Source organism: Rhinopithecus bieti, unplaced genomic scaffold (genome assembly GCF_001698545.2).
Source record: "Rhinopithecus bieti isolate Rb0 unplaced genomic scaffold, ASM169854v2 scaffold_20860, whole genome shotgun sequence".
NCBI lineage: Eukaryota > Metazoa > Chordata > Mammalia > Primates > Cercopithecidae > Rhinopithecus > Rhinopithecus bieti.
This window is the reverse complement of record NW_016809987.1, coordinates 283,491-304,795: the sequence shown is the minus strand read 5'-3', so window position 1 is coordinate 304,795 and position 21,305 is coordinate 283,491. Positions and strand designations below refer to the sequence as shown.

At 39.9% G+C, this 21,305-nt stretch overlaps 1 protein-coding gene across 1 annotated transcript; it reads right to left on the bottom strand.

Moving 5' to 3' along the window:
• Positions 1-2,185: 2,185 nt before the first annotated feature.
• Positions 2,186-3,136, bottom strand: LOC108541562 (olfactory receptor 2T27). The gene has a single exon (XM_017891092.1). The coding sequence runs from the start codon at positions 3,134-3,136 to the stop codon at positions 2,186-2,188; it is 951 nt and encodes a 316-aa protein (XP_017746581.1).
• Positions 3,137-21,305: the final 18,169 nt, after the last annotated feature.

Below are 21,305 nucleotides of genomic sequence, written 5' to 3'. Positions count from 1 at the left end.
TGAGGGAAAGGATGCAATGGGTAGAGAAAAGTGAAGGTAAAACAAGTTATATATTTTCTAGAAATTTTTCACAAGAGTATATTAAGATATTTAAACATTAGGAAAATTGAACTTCCTAACATTTATTTCTCTAATGGGGAAAAGGTAATGGGGAAAAGGTGGTCTTGTTTGGGAAGCAGAACGACTTCCGTAACAGTAATAACATCAATGAATGCTTTTCATGCATTAAGTCGGCTAATGGGCCCATTACTTATTTCTAGTCATCACAAATCCATTAGACACATACCTTATACCCCATGTTACAGATGAACAGAAAACCCTGTACCTTTTTCAGCCTTTAGAATGTGATTCAATTCTTCCTAAATATTTTATATGTCATCTATAAAGTTCTCCAACTAGCTATTGGATTGATTGGATCGACACTTCCCTCTGGTGTGATGTGTCCACAGAGCCACAAATGGGTTACGATCAATACTGATCCTCTACAACCCTGGACTGGTCTCAGTGCCCGATTTGGCTACAGCCACAGGGGAGCTGATTCTGCTGTCAGCCAGTTTTCCTCAATGTGCCATAAAACTATATTTTTATAGTTATGTCATAGAAAGTGTTTGAGAAGTGCTGCTATGTCAGTTAGGGTGGGCTTGTATTAACTTTCCTAAGGAAAAATAAGACCTGTGAACAATGTATTGATTGGTATTAGTTTCTAACTCATGTGTCACAATGTTTTGTCTGGTGTTGAACTTAGTTATCTTGTAAAAATAGAGTAATTTATATAAAAGGTATTTTGTGGCGTCTCTCTTTTCGTGTTTCTTTCTCTTCCTTCCCTTTAACTCTTTAAGAAGTAATCCTTTTATATCAGTAGGTATAGACTTCGTTGTTGCAAGCTAAGAGTGACTCCCACAGTTTGGAGTTTAGATTCTCAGTATTTTAATTGCAAATAATCCTGCCTGCCTACTCTCCACTCCAAAGTGACACTTGACATTTAGGGTCAATCTATTTAGAAAAACCCTGCTACAGTTACCATAAGACTTAATTTTTAAGTGTTTTGTATATTTCTAAAGATATTGGCCCTCTGCTCATGTCTCTGAAAAATACTTAATCTGTTTTCACACTGCTATAAAACACCCAAGACTGGGTAATTTATGAAGAGGTTAAATGGGCTCAGAGTTCCACATGCCTAGGGAGACCTCACAACCATGCTGTAAAGGTGAAGGAGAAGCAAAGGCATGTCCTACATGGCAAAAGGTAAGAGGCATGTGCAGGGAAACCACCCTTTGTAAAACCATCAGATCTCATGAGACTTATTCATCATGAGAACAGCATGGGACACCCCTCCCCCCAGGATTCAATTACCTCCCACCAGGCCCCTCGCACTATATGGGGATTATAGGAGCTAGAATTCAAGATATTTGGGTGGGGACACAGCCAACCCGTAACAGACACATTCCAATCAGTTCTTAACTGGAGGTTCTGGCAAGAAAAAAAAGTTATATGCTGAGGTTGCTGAGATCTACAGTAAGAATCATCTTCTATCTTTGAAATTGTGTAGAAGGAAAAAACATTTGTGGTAATTTTGCTGTCACACCTCAAACTGCAAAACTTACAGCCACGGTGTGTGGTAAGTGTTTGGGGTAAGGAAAAAACGCATTATTTATGGTAGACGAGCAAATGTATTGTGACTGACATCAGGTTCTATACTACGGTTTACAGGCTTCCCCCAGGAGTCTTAGAACACAGCCTCTGAGGATAAGATGGTGACTGCTATGTTTGAAATATATTTGACGAGTTGATTCTCTATAATGGTCAATGGACAGTGTCTAAAGGGGAGAAGTCTGGAGAAGTCAGGGAAGCAGCTGAAGATGACCGTTTCTTTTGTCATGACTGAGCGGAGCCAGAAACAGGCTACTCCATGGATTTTGAGTGGAGTGCACAACCTTGTTAAAAGCTGATGGGTGACTACTAAACCCCATTATGCCTACGCCATCCCAGACTGTTCATTGTTCAGAACCTTCATTCCTGTCAAAAATGAAATCCTTAAAATTCCAGGCAGCTTTCCAAATCTCACATGCCCCACAGTTGCTGGCATGGGGGTGACTTGTTTCCAGGCAGAGAATATTTAAATTCAAGGGCAACGACAAAGTCTTGTATCCTTCATTTCAAATTTCTAGCAGCATATGCAGTTTCTTTAGAAAGTGGTTACCTTTCCTGAGGACATACACCTCCCCACCACCTTCTGTAGGGCCCCTGTGACATCCTTGTTCCTAAGGCTATAAATGAGTGGGTTGAGCATGGGAGTGAGGATGGTGTAGAAGGCAGATACAGCTTTGTCCTGCTCAGGGGTGTGGTAAGAGTGAGGCAGCACGTATGTGTACATGGCAGCCCCATAGAAGAGGCCGACAACCACCATGTGTGAGGAGCAGGTGGCCACAGCCTTTCCCCTCCCCTCTGCCTCACTCATCCTATAAACAGTAATGAGAATTCTTGTGTACGAGGCTGAGATGACAGAGAAAGGGATGAGGAGCATCATAATACAGCAGACATACATGGCTGTCTCGTAGGCTGACGTGTCCATGCAGGAGAGCTTCAGAAGGGCAGGGACCTCGCAGAAGTGGTTGATCTCCCGAGAGGCACAGAAGGGGAACTGCATGGTGATGGGGGTGAGCAGGAAACCATCCATAGAGCCTACCAGCCAGGCTGCCGCCACAATCAACCAGCAGATCCTGCGGCTCATGAGGACAGGGTAGCGGAGAGGGTTGCAGATGGCTATGTAGCGATCATAAGACATGAGTCCTAGGAGGAAGAACTCAGCCCCTGCTAAGGTCAAGTAGAGGAAGTGTTGGGCAGTGCATCCTGCAAAGGAAATGGCTCTCTGGCTCATCACCTGGTCCACCAGCATTTTGGGCACAATGGTGGAAACGTACAGGATGTCCATGAGGGAGAGCTGGCTGAGCAGGAAGTACATGGGGGTGTGGAGGCGGGAGTCTATGTGGATGAGAATGATCATGGCCATGTTGCTGGCTACAGAGATCACAAAGACCAGGAGAATGAGGGCAAAGAGAAGCCAGGGGAAACGGGCGTTGCTGAACAAACCCAAGAGGATAAAGTCGGCATACACGGAATAATCGCCCCGCTCCATAGCTCTGTAGGGTACACAAGAGAGACATATCGGCAAGGTTGGAAAGGTATCCGATTTACCTAAAACATTATGAAGCAGTCATGAACCAACCAAGGTCAAGTCATCTTCTTCAAGCTAATTTCCTGAGAGCTGCCTGAGCAGGATTGTGCTACATCTCATGTCATAGTTAAGGATGATTTTCTTGATTTGGTGACTACTGTTTAGAGTTCATGATGAAACCATTTTTGTTCATGACCACATTCATCTCCATCTTTCGAGTACCACCTTACATCGGGGAGGACGCACTTAAGGAACCAGCCTGATTGAATAGGAGAGGGTGGTGGGAGGAAAGCAGGATTGTCCCCATCCTAGACTGCCCTCCTTATACTAGATTCGAGTTCTCACACTCAGCAGTTTGAATATCACCAAGAGTGTATATGTTGCCTATGGAAGAATAACTGCATTGATCTAACCTAATTTCTACCATTCTGGACACATTTGTACATTGTCAGATGCGAGTGCTCAACTTCTATCAGGTAGCATGTTTGAAAACGAGCCTGTGTTGAATAAAAAACAGCCGAGTTCTGAGAAGTCATCCGAGAATTCATAGGAAGAAATCATGGGAGAAAATGTTTAGGGTCAAGCAGTGTTTGCTTTCCTTCTTGCAGCAGAAAACTACTGGTTAACATACGACTCATTAACAATTAAGTTAAATGGGAGCATAACATTTTATGAATAAACTAAATATTAGACTATCCCAAGAGGGATCTCTCAAATGAAGTTAGATTATGCATGTATATCCATATCAGTTAATATCTTACCACATTTAGAAACATCAGTTATGTGGATAGCTTCTCTGCATCGTACGGAGTTGCACCGTCCAGTGCATGACTGCTCCAAGGCAAGGTGTGCCGTCAGCACAAGTTACATTAAGAATTCCAAATCTTAAAATATATGCAACATATCTCCTTAAAACTTTATATTGATTATATGGTAAATATTTTAGATAACATTTGGATCTAGATTTAGTTTCACTTATTTTACATTTTGATGTGGTTACTAGAAAATTTGGAATTATCTCTGTGGCTCCCCTAGGATTTCTACGACACAGCACTGGTCTAGAGTTATCCCTTTCTGAGAATGACAGCTCCAAATACCTTCATCCAAACAAGTCCTCCAGAATTAAACAACCCAAATTAGAATTGAGCCAAGAAGTTTAGGTGTGATACCAAATTAGAAAATGTCTACTTGTATATGCATTCACCTGCAAATAGTAATAATTGATTCATAAATTTTACATTTCTGAACAATCTTGTAAGATACTAGACCATTCTCCAGTTGAAAACAAGACTTAAGGAAACTTCCCCAGAGGAACATGCTTCATCTTTAAACAGTGACAGTGTAATTGTTCTATGCTGTTCTCCAACAGGACAAAGTAGACATCAATTCATTCCTCCCACAAACGTTTCCTGAGAGGCACACACTGGGTAAGCCAGAGTCCAATATTCTGAAAGGACCTGAAATAATAAGACATTGTCTTCAGGGAGCCTAGAATTGAGGCACATAAAGAACGTGTGTAGTATGTGTGACCACAGGTGCACTTTCAGAATGGTTTGAAGACCTCTACAGTTTTGACTTATTTGGTATGTGAACAAAGGACAAAATGATGGAAGCTGCAGCCCACTGGCTGGTAGACAGGAAACTCACACCAGGGCCCCTGGGTACATTCCACCACAACCAGGCCACAATGGACAGATGGAAAATGATGAAAATTAAATTCTCAGCCAGATTTTACTGATGAAACCCGCATTATATCCTTATGCATTTTCACTTCTCATTCTTGAAATATTACCAGCTTTATGCCGGAGCTTTCCGCCAGCTGTGTTTTTTTTTTTTTTTTTTTTTTCTTTTAAACCGTGTTAAACCATTGGGAAAATTAAAGGCAAACATTTAGCAGCAATTTGTATGATAGAGAGGTAAATGCTCACCCAGACTTGGTTGTCCACAATTTAAGAACAAGATCCTTGGAGGGCTATGCTCGTTATTTCACAGTAAATTCAGAGAAATGTGGAACCTACTAGAGACCAGCCACAGTGACTGCTATTGGTCCACTGGGAATATGACAGCCCAAGAAAAAAAAAAAAAGGGTCCAAAAATATGCTTAGGGCAGCTGTGTCCCAAACCCTGACCACGAATACTCCTGGTCCTGAAACTTGAGACCCTGGGGATCTCCCCAATTTTCTTCACAAAGGGAAAGGGGAGATGCGGGTGGCTCCGTAACCACTCAGATTTTAAAACCATTTTCCTGTCAGTGTTGATTCATTCCCTGTATTTTAAAAATTACCCAGAATAGCAACATTTAATACTTGGAAAACAAAGGAATCAGCTGGGTTACTCCATGCCCCCATGTAATAACTTTCTATGTGTATGCATAATTTCAAGCTCTAGTGAACTCCCAATTTTATATATACTTAATATTTAGCACCCTTCCCACGTATCTTTATACAGACTATTGCTATGATTGAATGACACAACTTAGAAACATGAATGTAAACCAAGCTTGCTTATAATATACAATATTGTGAGGTTGATTCTCCGGCGTAGTTCATGGAGAACTGTACGATGCTTTAGAAGCCCATCAGCAGATCATTCGATACTTAACAGTAACAGAGCACACTCACGGCCGCATCGTGCTTGGCCCAGTGTTTAGCACAGTATGTAAACTCACGTTAATAGGGATTTCTTTGATTACTAAGAAAATTGAACATATGTTTGTCTCGATTTTTCATGACCATTTCTATGTAAGGTGATTTGTTAAAATTAGTGTCTTCTATAGAATTGATTTTTTAATATTTAGTAATATTCTGATATACTATTTAGTGCAGCTAGTTTGCCCCCAAGGTTACTTATAATCATAACTTTGGCCTAAAACATCAAAGTTTTGAAAATATTTAAGACATTTATCATTCTGTATGCCGAATTTTTAAAAAATATTTTCCATCCAGGTATGCGATTTGTACAATTTTACTTAAATGTTTAAAATGCTATTTTATGCATTTAAAATCTGAGCTAGACATTAAAATTATGCAACTACTAGTTTACGAGGTCAACGATAATGAATTTGTACCTTAAGATCATGCCAGTGGGTTTATCTAATTATAGTTCTTCAAATAAGCACGAGTCCAAGTGTGATGAGCAGCAATGACCTAAGTTCCAACAGTTCTCCTTGTGGATGTGGGAACACCACCATGGGTCAAATTAGTTCCCACCCTGGTGCACGTGTAAATTCTGGTAGAAGTGGGAACTAAACAAGTGAGCGCCAGGTTAGCCTTAAGATTGTAACAGCAGCGACGATTAACTTTGGGAATCTCACCCTCTGCTGTCCATATGTTTCTCTCAAATAGCAGATCCAACAGCAGGTAGCCAGTTTTCTATTTTCATTTTTGATGTCATTCTTGTCAGAATCTTGCTCTGCATCAAAGATTGGCAACAATTCTTGGTGACCATCTAACTCAGAATATGTTTGAGTGCTGAAAGGCTAAGCTAGACAAGAGATGAGAACAGGCATAAAAATAGAGCATCTTGAGAAAACAGGGCTAATGGTGACCCTCACTGTATGACATTTAATTCTCTGTATAATCAGATTGTTTCCTGCCCAGCAGTATCTTCACGTGAAGTGTCACTTCTAGTTGAAGACAAGACATTTTCTAAAGTAAAATCACTTGGGGAATCTTTAGAACGGCAGAGAAGTTTTAAGGCCGAGAGATTGTCTTGAAGCAGACCAAGGGCATGATCACTCTGTCTCTAGAAGTTGGACCGAGTTCTCCCCCTGTCTATTCCTACCACCCTTGGAACTTTATTCTTGGCATTTGTTATGTAGCATTGTGAACATTAAATACAAATTTTCATCAGAAAGCTGGGTTTATAATCCTATCTTCATCACTGATAAGCTTCTGGATGTCTGGCAAGCCACTTATTCTATCAGCCTCTGGGAATTTCTAAGTATTAAGTATGGTGCAATGGTTTCTTGGAGCAGAATAGGGAGGGTCTTCCTAAACCATTTTGAGATATTTATGAGGTACCTAAGGTGGCATACTACAAATTAGATAAGCTCTTTATAAAGATTGTTAGAATTGTATAGGTGAATATGTGTTGCAATAAAAACTTTGTTGGAATCATTACAAACCTGTATAAAATTCAAGTAACCTGCTACATTCTGATGTCCACAAAAGATAACTGAGTCCGTAACAGAAGAAACGAGATCGAATTATATGAGTAGCACCATCCACAAACATCTACAGTTCAAAGTCAGACCTATCAGCTTCAGCATTCTCCAGTATTTCTGGTTTGAACCAACTTTCTAGTAAGTCCAGAATCTATTTAAAGCATCCTGCGATTGATCAAGCATCAAGACTGCAAACTTACCTTACACAGTATCTTCTCCAAATACGATGATCTGAATATTTAGAGAAAAACTTTACAGAACTAAGGTAGTAAAACAGTTGTTCAGCATTTCCTTTTATGTAGTAAGTGTGGGGAACTAAGAGGCATACATCAGACTTTCTAAACTGGAGGTATTCTATCTTCTGCATTTCAAACTTGTTTTCTGACCTGAAACAGAAGAGTGCAGGCAGGGAGTGTCTGAATTCAAACAAGGTACAGTGGATTAGGCACGGAATTATGTCTTGTTGGCAGAAAGGTAAGGGTCAGTCCCTAACTATTATAAGACTTTAGAATACAGTGATAGGTGAATACTTTGAAGATCTAGAAACAGACCAGCCTGAATCTGTAAATGCCTAATACTAATGCAAAGTTTACAGCAGCTAACATATGCAGGCTGCTAAGATAGAGATCCAGCGACTTACAACAGGAGAGCTTGCATCATGGTGATGGCTAGTACTCCCATTCAGGAGATAATTGACGTCAGTATGTCTCTGGGGTCCTTGTCTCTAGCCTGCAGTTTACACTGTTCATGCAAATGTGAATACTCCTTCAACCTTAAGAAAAACGTAACCTCTCAATTTACAAATTAAACACCCAGATAAAGGTTGCAGGCAGCTGCAATTAATTGTCTCTAGCCTGCAATTTACACTGTTCATGCAAATGTGACAAAACTCCTTCAACCTTAAAAACAACCTCTCAATTTACAAATTAAACACCCAGATAAAGGTTGCAGGCAGTTGCTTTCTTTTACTTCATGACATTGTTTTGCAAGTTTTTTTCCACACTTCCAACTTTGAGGCATTTCTCTTGAAACAGAAATCCAACGTTTCTAAGGAAGTATTAGTAGTCTTGCATTNACAAAACTCCTTCAACCTTAAAACAACCTCTCAATTTACAAATTAAACACCCAGATAAAGGTTGCAGGCAGTTGCTTTCTTTTACTTCATGACATTGTTTTGCAAGTTTTTTTCCACACTTCCAACTTTGAGGCATTTCTCTTGAAACAGAAATCCAACGTTTCAAAGGAAGTATTAGTAGTCTTGCATTTTGGGCCATTCCCCATCTCTCAAGTAATATCCTGGTTTTTTTCTTGTAACTTTTAATATGTAAGAAAACTTTCAGCATTGCAAGCATTTAAAAATATACACAGAGATTAGTAAAATAAGAGAAGCTGATCTGAGTTACTTCAGAGTATCAAGACCTTTTCTCATTCCAGTGTTCTCAATGAAGGGCCCACACCGATTCCTGGCGGGGAAAAAATCCTAGACCTTGCAGTCTTGCTGTGCTGCGATCTACACCTGCATGATCTTGGCTCTTTCATGTAATTCATATTTACCTCACTGGTGTTTAAAAATTAGTGGGAGTTGGAATTCAGGTTTTCTGAGACTGAAGCTTATGCAATCTGGGGCTTCTTAAAAGGCTACACATCATGATTGCATGGGTATAATACTTTCAGTGAAAAAACAAATTACACCTTTAAAAAGCTGATGAATACCACAAATACATAAGGATACTATTTAACTGGTTGACCTACCACTTACCATTTTTTTCCCCCAACAAATGGCTACATACTATACTCCAAGATAATATTTTCTATAGCAAGAGATGGTTCAATCCTAGTATGTTCTGTTGACAATTTTTAAAATTTGGTACTTTAGAAAATTTTGTCTTCCACTTTTACAATTGAGGTCCAATCTGAGAAAACCACTGTTAAATTAACGTTTACATGACCTGCCTTAGCTTCCCCCCCCCGCAAAGAGTTGAGCTTAGAAAATATTTGAAACTAAGAAAAATGATTTTGAGCAGTCTGACGAATAAGGTTTGCAAAACGATTTAGGCTCAGACACACGAGCATGAGAATTCAATAACTTCCCTACCCAGCCCGGCTCAAACACACATGCCTGGGGTTGTTTTTAAAGGAATTTTATACTTTTACCCCCCTGTAAGTTTCCAGACTAGCTGATAAATTACCTAAAATATTTACAAGTTGTACAATATGACCTTTACCAGTTATCTTCATGTTCCTGGAATTTGAGGATACAAAGAACAAGGTCTAGCTGATCAATAGCTCATGTCACCTTTAGAACTTCCCTTCCTCCCTTAAATGCCCCATTATAACTGCTGTTAGTTGGAGCATTTGTTTAGGGCTACTAGAATCTGTCTCTCAGATTGCATTTCTCAATCTTGGCCCAAAAAACCCTACTTAAGTTGATTTTGCCTCAGTTTTTTCCTTTAGGTTGACAACATCACCACACTATCCATCTCCAGAACTTTCTCATCCCAGACAAATCCTCTGTACCCATTAAACATTAACTTCCTCCTTTTCCTAAGTCTCCAGGTAATGTCTAATTCTATTTTGTTGATGAACTTTCCTTTTCTAGATACCGCAGCAAACTTGTCCAATTACTACTTGAGACCATCACTACAGCGGTTCCTGTTACTGCTCGAGACTGTCATTACAACAGGACTGAACGAAGGGGTGAACATAGAAACGGTGAGGAAAAAATAGAACTAAGGCAAGGCCAGCTTGGGGAAGAAGAGAGCTCCCAGCTTCGAGCAAGGGCAGCCGCCCGAGCTACTCAGGCCTCCGCATTTATTAAGAGCAGGGAGGGGCCTTCACGACTGGTCAGCTGTGTGATTGATTGCAGGTTCACATCATTGCCATCAGACTTTCAGACATACCTAATAAACACTTGTGCCTGGGGCGTGACTGCCCTCAGCATAACCTCTGCACAGCAACCGCAGTTTGTCCGTTTGCCAACATTCTGCATTTACGAAGCAGTTTTGCTGCTTACTCAGCCTCCAAGGGTGTAACTCAGTTGATCACGACCCTCTTTCAGCCTCCAATTTTCCTTTTTTTTTTTTTGTGAATTGAACAACATCTGTCCCTGTATTATGGGGGTTGATGTCAGCGTGACTGCTCCGTCCTCGGTCCCGAGGACACCCACACGGTTTGTTCATCTCCTGTAAGGACACAGGCAGCCTCGTCCCCACATTAGTGGTAAGTCTACTGAAGGAAAGGTTTCTGTTGCTGTAGCATCCGCTCCATGAGCTGCAACTCAGCTTCTGCCTCTGCAGAATTGCTGTGGGTAAAACTTTCTATTGATAAAGAAAAGCTTTTTCCGATGAACAGAAGGCAGAGAAAAAAAACAAATTGAGGTTTATTCTTCTCATGCAACAGTATAGCAAAAAAAAAAAAATCCTTAAACCTTCAATTGGCACTTACACAGGTGGGTCTATTAGACGCTACGGGTTGTGATAGACGAATCTTTTCTCCTAGTTGTGCTTCCAAATCCCTGACCTCCTTGCTTCTTACATAGAGAAGGGTAAGATTTACAGAGAATAAGCAACAGTTGTGCAGTATTTTCTCCCGGTTCAAAACCCAAAGGTCTTGTGACATTACCACCACCTGAATTTCTCCATAACCCGAAGCAAGAACTCCTGGGACTTCAGGAATGCCCTGCAAGTTCAGACGACCTTCGCCTAAAATTAATCCCATCTATCCTGGTGGCAAAGGTCCCCAAATGCCAGTGTCAATCAAGTTTGTTTCCTCTAAACATAACCCGTTCTTTGGGGGATCTAATCTTGTGTTTCCAGGTGTTTGAGGGGGAGTCAAGGCACCTCCGGAGACCCCCCCAAAACGGAATTGTGGCCTGGCCTGGGGACGCCCCCTTGTTCGAGGTGCCCAGGCCCGCTTCTTGTTTCCCAACAGGGGGTGCCGTTTTGATGAAATTTTGAGTGGGACTGATTAACCCAATGATTTCCCTAATGGCAACAAGGGCAAAGACCTGGCGCTTTTTCTGTAGCGAGAACTGTTGAGATCCCTTTGGCCCAGAGGTCTGTCGGCATTCTCTTCTGAAACACCCAATTTTTCTACACTTACAACATTTTCCCACTCCGGGGCGCAACCCTTGGCTCCTTTCAGATCCGTCAACTACCAAAATTAGCCATTGCCCGAGTCAACACTGTAAAGCAATGAGGCTGAGTTCCCACATCTTGACAAGCTCTAAGAAAACCTCCTGAACTTCCCACACACCTCACAGGTGCCACTGCACGTTCACAACCCACATTTGTATTCTCATGAGCTGTAGTCAAAGTGAGCCTTTCTGTAGCCACAGAAGATGGCACAAGCCAATTTTCATTCCCCCTCTCATCTACCACTTTTGATAGGTGCTGTAAGTGGGGAAAAAAATTCTCAGGCCCCAATAAAAAGATGGCACACACCAAACTCCAAACAAAAAAAATCTTCCCCATGTTACCCCCAATTCATAGAACTTCCCGTTCTTCATACCTCTGGGACACTGACCAGTACCTTGTTAGAGCACTGGCCTTACGTTGCTGCTGGCAGACTTGTAATGGGGTTTCTCGTTCATCTGGTGGGTTTTAGGAACAGAGAAGTTCCAACCGACCTTCCTCGTTCAAGTCCCTATAGGACCCTGTCTGTCCCTGCAAGTTTCTGCTAGTCTCTGCTAGTCATTATCCTTATCTGTCCCTATGGTCCCTGCCAGGGTCCCTGCCAGTTCCTGTCTTTCCCTACCCATACTCTGTCTCTATCCCTGCTTATCTCTATTTGTCCCCCAGGCCTCTATCGGGTCCCTTTAGGTCCCTGCTCAGGCACCACTTGTGACAGACTTGAGACTGTCACTACAGCAGTTACTGTTACCGCTTGAGACCATCATTACAGGACTGAAAGCAGAAATGAATGTAGAAATGGTAACAAAAGAAAACTGTCTGAAGGAAAGGCTCGCTTGAGGAAAGAAGAGAGATTCCAGCTTCGAGAGAGCTAAGGGCAGCCACCCGAGCGTCTACAACCCTCCGCATTTATTGAGTAGAAAGAGCAGGGAGGAGGACGTCACGACTGGTCAGCCACGTGATGGATCACAGGTTCACATTATTGTCATCAGATTTTCAGGCGTACCTAATAACAAACACTTGTGCCTGCGGCGTGACTGCCCTCAGCATAACCTCTGTGCAGCAAACGCAGTCTGTTTGCCAACATTCTGCATTTATAAGAAGCAGTTTTGCGGCTTACTCAGCCTCCGGTGGTATCCTGAGCCGATGATGACCCTCACTCTTTCGGCCTCCAACAGGGTATCTCATAGGAATGGAATCATACAATGTTTGCCTTTATGCTCATTTCACTTCTCATAACATTTTCAAGGTTCATTCATGTGGCAGAAAATATCAGTTTCATTCCTTTTGAAGGTGGAATAGTATCACGTTGTTTGTATAGATCATATTTTGCTTATGTATTTGTCTATTGATGGACGCAACCTTTTGGGCTATTGTAAATAATGGAGCCATGAACACTGTTGCACAATTTTCTGAGTTCATGATTTTAATTCTTTTGAATTTCAAAAATAATTTTTTAATTTCAAAATTCTTTTAATTTCAAAATAATTTTGAAATTCTGTTGAATGGTATCTTCAATAAGTTGAGACATATACATTTGTTGTGTGAGTCCCTGAGATGTTGGGGTGTTGTATGTGAGTCCTCTGAAGGACTCAGTGTATGCAGGCTGGTGCACTGTTCTCACTTTTCATGGGTGCATAGGAATATGTCTAGGGCTGGCATGACAAAACATTGGCTATTTACCTTGAAATACTTTAACAGAATAATAAAGGGAGTTTAAAAAGGAACTGACTGTTTGAGATACTGAAGAAATAGAAACAGACACAGGGATTAATGAAGATCGATACTTAGAGCCAGAACTAGAGTTAGAAACAGAGATACAGATTCAATGTTCTCTCTCTCTCTCAAGATAGATAGAGCGAGAGAGAGAGAGAGAGAGAGAGGTAAGTAGATAGATAGATAGATAGATAGATAGATAGATAGATAGATAGATAGACAGCCAGAGGATGTGAATACAGTTTGGCCAGCTGATTCTTAAAAGATGATCAAAGAGCCAAGAAGAGCAGCCAAGATAGTGTTAAATAAGAACAAGGAAGATAGATTGTCATACCAGAAATTCAGATTTAGTTTCAAGTTAAACTGTTAAACAGTATAAAATTCACACATCACAAGACAAATAAGCCGAAGAAAAAGAATAAAGAGTTCAGAAATAGGTCCATGCATGTACAGAAATTTTATGAAGCCTTATTTCATCTGACAAATATTTGTTGAATTTATACTATGTACAGCCATCTATTGAACTATTAAGACCCTTGGGATATATTTGTTTGCAAAATAGGTGCCTGTCCTCATGAAGCTGCCCATGTAGCCCAGAGGCAGTGAACAACAATAAACAGAATAAGTAAGTTAACTATGTAGTCTGTGAATGTCAAATGGTACAGAGAGAAGGAGAAAAGTAGAGTTGATTGAGGAACAGAAAGAATTGCTGGAGCGGTTGTCATATTTGTTGCTTTTTACAACATCATCGATAGTCTAGATCTCTTTGGAAGGATAACATTCAAGCAGTCTTGAGGAGATAAAGAATTTAGCCCTGAAGATAGTGTTGGGGTGGGAGGGATCCCACGTGGAGGGAAAAAAAAAAAACTGGAAGGACAGCCCTGAGGCTAGAGTGTGCACAGCTTATTCAAAGAGTGAGAAGAAGCCAGGATGACTGGAGCAGTGAGGGAAACAGTGGTACGCGCAGACATCTAAGAGGTAACGGGGAGAGGAGCATGGAAAAGGCCCCCTTATAGCTTACTGTAAAAATTTTAGATTTACTCCCAATAACGGTGAGCCTACAATGGGGTTTTAATCACCAAAGTGCACAACTGATGTTTCTTCAACTGCTGCTTTAGAAATACCTTAGAGGATTTAGGTGAAGCAGGAACATACCGCAGAAATGGCTGGAACCTAGTGTATTCTGAAGGTAGAGCCAACAGGATCCGTTTTACTAGTTTGGTTATCCAGTTTCCAGGAAAGACAAGCACCAGGGGCAAATCTAAGGGCTTAGATGGAGCAACTGAATTGGGGACCTCCTACCAGTGGGACTATGGAAAGACCAGCTGGGCAGGAAGTTTAGGGTGGAAGAAAGAGGCACAGATCCCCGTTTCAGTTTGGTGAATGCCAAGTTTGTTTTGAAACGAAATCATTAATACGTTGATATTATATAGATAGCATGGTTATAGCTAAGAACCTCCAATGAGCTAACAGAGAAAAGGTACAGAAAAAAAGAAGAGGACCAGTAACTGAGCTAGGAGCCCTCCAGTACTAAGTGAGCCTGGGGAAATGGACCCACAAGGAGAAAAAACTTAAAAGGAAAAACAAAACAGTGGGTTAGAAACTCGGTCACATTTGTGACTTGAAGACGGATGAAAATGCAACAAAACAAAACACACATCTTCAGTTGAGGGAATAGACAGTTATATCAAAACAAGGAAAACAGACAAACAAAATTGTGCTGATGGCCCTGGTACAATAAGGCCTGAAAGGTTTGATTTATCCACATAAAGATCATTGAAATGAGAAGGTTAAATATCCTGAATAGAGAGGACAGTGGAGAACTGAGGAGACTAGAACAGGCAAAGTTCTTGGAGAATGTGACTATAAAGGGAGACAGAGATGTCACTGCAGATCTGGGAAAATAAATTCATCAAGTTGTACTGGGAAAACTGTTCATCTGGAAAATGGAACATTTGCCCAAGGTCACATACCATACCACAAATATGTTTTAGGTGAGTTAAAACTAAAAGGTGAAGAAAGGAAAATAAACTATGAGCTTTTACAAGATAAGATAGGATAATATTTTCTTAAGTTATGAACACATTGCTTAAGACACAAAAAGAACTAATATAAACTAAAATATTGGTAATTCAATTTACAAACAAACAATTTAAACACTTGGATAGGTCACAAACTAGCAGATGTGTAACAAAACTGAAAACAAAATATCCAGCACATGTATAAAAAATTCTTATGTGTCTATAACAGAAGGCCAAAATTTGATAGCAAATGGGAAAAATACTCGAATAGGTACTTTACAAAAGAGAAACTCTAAATGGCTGATAAGTCAAAGAAAAGATACTCAACCTCATTATAAGTCAGAAAAATACATACCCATCAATTCTACCTCGGTATATGCACTATATTTTTTGCATTTATATATGAAAACATTAGGACATAAATGTCAACAGCAAAAGCATTCATAATAGCCCCAAGCTGAAAATAATATATATACCTAATAACTATAGAATAAATATATCAATTAATAAGATAGCCATTCAATGAAATTCCATATACTAAGGAAAATGAGCAAACTATACAAAATAATGAGCTGAATATCACAAAAATTATATTTAGCAAAAAAGTCAAGATAATATATTCAAAGTTACTTCACTTCATTTTTAAAGTTCAAAAGTAGGCAAAAGTAAACTACGTTGTTTAGAGATATATACTGTATTAGTCCATTCTCATGCTACTATGAAGACATACCTGGGACTGGGTAATTTATGGAGAAAAGAGGTTTCATTGACTCACAGTTGCTTAGGCTTTACAGAATGCATGGCTGGATTAGGCCCCGGGCAACATACAATCATGGGGGAAGGTGGAGGGGAAGCAGGTACAATATTTACAAGGCTGAGCAGGAGACAGAGAGTGAAAGGGGAAGTGCTTCACACTTTTAAGCAACTAGATCTCATGAGAACTCACTCAGAATCATGAGCACAGCAAGGGGGAAATCCACTCCCAGGATCCAATCACCTCCTGCCAGCTACCTCCCTGAACACTGGGAATTACCATTCAACATGAGATTTAGGTGGGGACATAGAGCCAAACCATACTGATACATAAGGTGTAAAACTATGAAAATGATAAAGGAAACTAGTCACCTATCAGCTAAACAGAGAGTACCTGATTCATTCAGGCCAAAATGTGGAAGTATTACTAACCACAGGTTCTTGGGCTCCTGTGCAGTAGAAATGGACATGAGACCAAGCAAGTTTTCCAGACAAGGCTTTGTTAAGGGCTTATTCTCTAACACAAGGGAGACAGCACTGGAAGGACAGTTCTCTGGCTGGCTCCCCATGGCTAGGTCTTTGCTGTGTTTCAAGATGAGTGACATGGATAATCATGAGGTATGCAAGGCTCTTTATACATGTGGAGTTTATACATCTGTCATATAAATATATTTTGTAGTAAAATATTTTTATTTTCTTCAGTGTCTACTATCTGTCCTATGATGTTATATGGGAGTCAGGTTGAAATTTGGTATCTTCTTGTTTTGTCAGCCCTATGGTCTCTATTTTAGTGTTAATTCCAAAATGGAAGGAGTGCAACAAGGTGCACCCAATCTCCCTTCCCTCGTGGCCTGAAATTTACTTTTTCAGATTGCTCTCAGCTCCACTGGCCAATAAGGAGGTTCCATTCAGTTGATTGGGGGGCTTAGGATTTTATTTTTAGATTTCATCAAGAAGCTGTATTTGGAAGTATCATGTTCTGAACCCTGACAGAGGGGTTTAAAATTTTTCACATCTGTCTATTGACTCATCAGAGACAAACTCGTTTAAGCAGTTAAATAAAATAATGAAGTATTTCAAACCAAAATTTGATTCTAGTAGACAGTGCCTGCACAATCTTAGCAATCCAGTGGTCAAAAATGTTATAAAAGAACCAGAAATAACCACGTGACTACAAAACAAAAAGGGATTAGCCATCAGAAGACTGAAAACGAAGTAACATACTTGAGTGTACTCTATTTTCCTTCTCTCTCATTTGATTGTATTTACGCTTGCATTCCATGAGACAGTGTTTCTGCCCCTACCCAAAATTAAACCTCCTACTTGGGCTCTGTGTTGCAACCTCAGCAAAAAAAAATCCCAAGGCCTGTAATTGACTGAATAGAAACTCTCTTGCCCAGGGAGATCTCAAAGAAATCTGAAAAACTAGTTCAGGCCATGACAGGAAGGGAGGTCAGACATGACTCCTTGTATCCTATCCCTTTGGAGTTTAGGCACAACTGACCAGTATTAACATTAACATTAAAACCAGTATTAACATTAACATTAACAAAGTGATTTCTGACCTGTAAGCCTTGACTTTAAGATGTCTAAACTTTCTGGAACCAATGTATACCCTTCATGTATTGATTTATCTCTTTGACTGTAACTTTTGTCTCCCTAAAATGTATGAAACCAAGCTATAACCCAACCACCTTGGGCACATATTCTCAGGACCATCAGGGGCTGTGTCCTGGGCCATGGTCACTCATGGCTCAGAATAAACCTCTTCAAATATTTTAGAGTTTCATTTAGAATTTTCTTCATCAACATTATTTGGTGCCCAAAGCAGGGCCTCAAAGAAGACTAAGGACTCTCCTCCCCAAAAGGAGTCATGTGAACTTGAAAATAAGGTACCAATGTGGCTTGTTACCAGTGGAGGGTCTTGACTACAAGTTGTCCAGGTCCTACACCCAGATCTTGGTGTTTTCTCTTTTAGGAAGTTAGCATAAATTGGCCTTAAGTTCCCTGTCTCCAGGTCTCCAGACCATATTCTACTGCTGCAGGCTCATTGAAAGCCTCGTGACTTTGAGCTTCTCCATAGGTGGAACTGCTAAGCAAGTCCTCCTGAGCCACAGACCCCTTGCTTGGTTAATAGTACTTTGGTTTATTCTGAGCTGGTCCTTTTCTTGGGAACTTGTTTCAGATTCTAATTTTGGATTTCAAAGTTCATTCTAGAATCTTCTCCATTGCTTTTTTTCTCCAAAAATTAGTTCATCTGTGCATTTGCTTGAAAAACCTGACTTTTGTGTAAATGAATGAGAGCCAGCTTCTGAGCCCCACTGCACTGAAACCCACACTACAGTCTGGCTCCTCCATTAAAAAACAAAACAAAACAAAACAAAGCAAAAAAAAAAAAAAAAAAAAAACAGACCTGGGAAGCAAATCCTCTAAGATTGAGAAAAGACAAGGAGATGACCTCCTTTGGGGGCACCCCTGGGGGTTTTATGGCACTCTACTTGCAAGTGTTTGTGTAAATGTGAAGGTTTGAGAGCAGGCTAGGTTTTCTAGTACTCTGGCTGGTCATATATTATAGTCTGTTCTGGCATATTTTAAAACTGATGGGTAAACTCAGAGATCAAAAGTTGACCAGGTATTGTGATATCTTTAGCATTATTCTTTTTGCTTAGGGTTACTTTGGCTTTTTGGTCTCTTTTTTCATTTCATCTTAATTTTAGAATAGTTGTCTCTAATTCTGTGAAAAATAAAGTCTGTAGTTTTTTTATGAATAACATTAAATCTGTAGATTTCTTTGGGCCATTTAAATGAGACTAATTCTTCCAACCAGTGAGCATGGAATGTTTATCCGTTTGAGTCTTATTACTTTCTTTCAGCAGTGTTTTGTGGTTCTCCTAGTAGAGATCTTTCACCTCTGTGGTTGACTGTATTCCTAGAATTTTTATTTTTGTGGCTGTTGTAAATGGAATTGAGTTCTTGATTTGGCTCTCAGCTTGAATGTTATCAGTGTTTAGAAATGTTACTGAATTTTGTACATTACGTTTGTATCCTAAGTCTTTACTTGAAGTTGTTTCTCAGTTCCAGGAATCTTTTGGCAAAGTCTTTTGGTTTTTTGGGAGTATTGAATAGTATTATCAGCAAAGAGTTTGCATTCTTCTTTTCCTTATTTAGATGCTTTTTATTTCTTCTTGCTTTTATTTCTTCTTACTTAGATGCTTTTTATTTCTTCTTGCTGTACGACTGCTATGCTATAAACCATTCGATGGCATTTATGGGTAAGAGCTGACTGCAGCCAATGTGGCACCCCATGCCCTAGAACTCATCACAAGGAACCCACCTATGTCCATCCTGGCTAATTAGTTTACATCACTCTTCCCACAGAGCCTACATGTGTCCTTAGAAAAATCCTCAGTACAGCAATCCAGAAACCCAGCAGTGATCTTTGCAACTAGCATGTACCAAAAACTCATCAGTTTGACAAAACTACCTTGAATTCTCCTCCTGCATTAATAATTCTCCACATTTCCTTTGAGCATCATTTTGAATGCCTGATGGTTGTCAGAATGAATATCTCTGGACAGGTCCTAGAAGGCACCAGATTCCTGTTGCTCTATGGTCTCCAATCATTCCACCTACCCTCCTTCCCATGCATGGTCCTGCATTTTTTTTAATGTAAAACCATTGACTTCTTGAGAACATCAATTCATATCAACATCACTCTATGTGCTACACAATGCCTACGTATTTCTAAAGTCTAGTAATAAAATGACATATATTTATGACATTGTGAATTTCAGAATAGTGAAAAAAACCTGTAGAAATGTTGCTCGTGTTGTTCCTCAAGTTTCCAAAAGGGCTGTGCATGACTTGATTGTTGCCATGTTAATTTTGTTCTGAGGGAATCAACAACCATATCTAGGAGAGTATTCTCTATTCACTTAAGTAGAAACTCAGTCTAAGGCAACAGAGTCGTCCAAATGGTCGACTGAGTTACTGGGAGAGCTAAAAGACAAATCAATCTCTCTTCTAGCCATTACTAATTCTTCCTTGAGCACAAATTATGCATTTTGCTAGCTGGTTTCAACCAGAGGAAGCACAAGTTTCCCACAGAGTCAGGCAGAGTTTTGAACTGATTTTCCTGCAGGGATGGCCAAATGGCTCACAAGTGGCTTCGCATTCCCTCAGAGGCTGAATATCTGAACTTGAGATGAAATTCCCAATGATGGGTCATGAATAATTATACACTTTATTAAAAAAAATTCACTCACTCTAAAAAGGCCTTCTCCTGCAGCAGCATCCCTCTTTTAATAGGTTTTAGTTTTCTGGTATGAGGTAATATACACATTTTTCCCCCTCTTCCATATACAGATGATGCATTTCCAGTGTTTTCTTATATATGCAGAATGGGGAAGGAATGCTAAGTTGGAATGAGGGGCTTCTACCATATGCCCCAAGCATAAAACTAATTAATATTTGGCCCGTGTTCTTCTAACTTTCCTGGAAATATTAGCCTCGCTGCTCCCATGTCTTCAAAACAACATATAACCAAACTCCCAAAACAAAACCAATTAGGTTAACAAACTTTTATTATTTCATCCCCAACCCCCATCCTAACTTCTACAAACACCACAGTTCTTTGATGGGAACTCCCAATGATTTATTGACTGAAATGCAATCGAGAAAAATATAGTATCAGAGAGTTACATAATTGTTAGAAAACTTTTAAAATGAAATTTTATGTTTTAGAACAATGAGGTTTACCAAAAAATTGAACTGATAGTTCAGAGAGTTTTTATCCCCTCTCTTTCCCCTATTGTTAACATCTGGCATTAGTGTAGTACATTTGTTACAATGAATGAATCAATTTTGATACATTATTATTAACAGTTCATATTTTACATAAGGATGAGTCTTTCTGTTCCGGAGTTGTGTTTTTTTCACAAGAGCATAGTACCATGTAACATAATATTATGTAACATTAATTACTGTGTCCTATAGAATAGTTTCACTACTCTAAACTTCCTCTGTGCTCTGTCTATCCATCCATCCCTCCCCTGACCCCTTGCAACACTTATCTTTTTCCTGTCTCCACAGTTTTGTTTTTTCCAGGATGTCATGCAGCTGGAATCACACAGTATGTAGCCTTTTCAGATTAGCTTCTTTCACTTCACAATATGCATTTAAGTTTCCTCCATGTCTTCCAATGGCTTGATAAATCATTTATTTTTATCACTAAATAATATTCCACTGTAGGAATGTACCACACTTTATCCATTTAACTTCTGAAGGACGTTCTGATTAAGTCTATGTTTTGGAATGTATGAAATATCTACTATGAACGTAAGTTT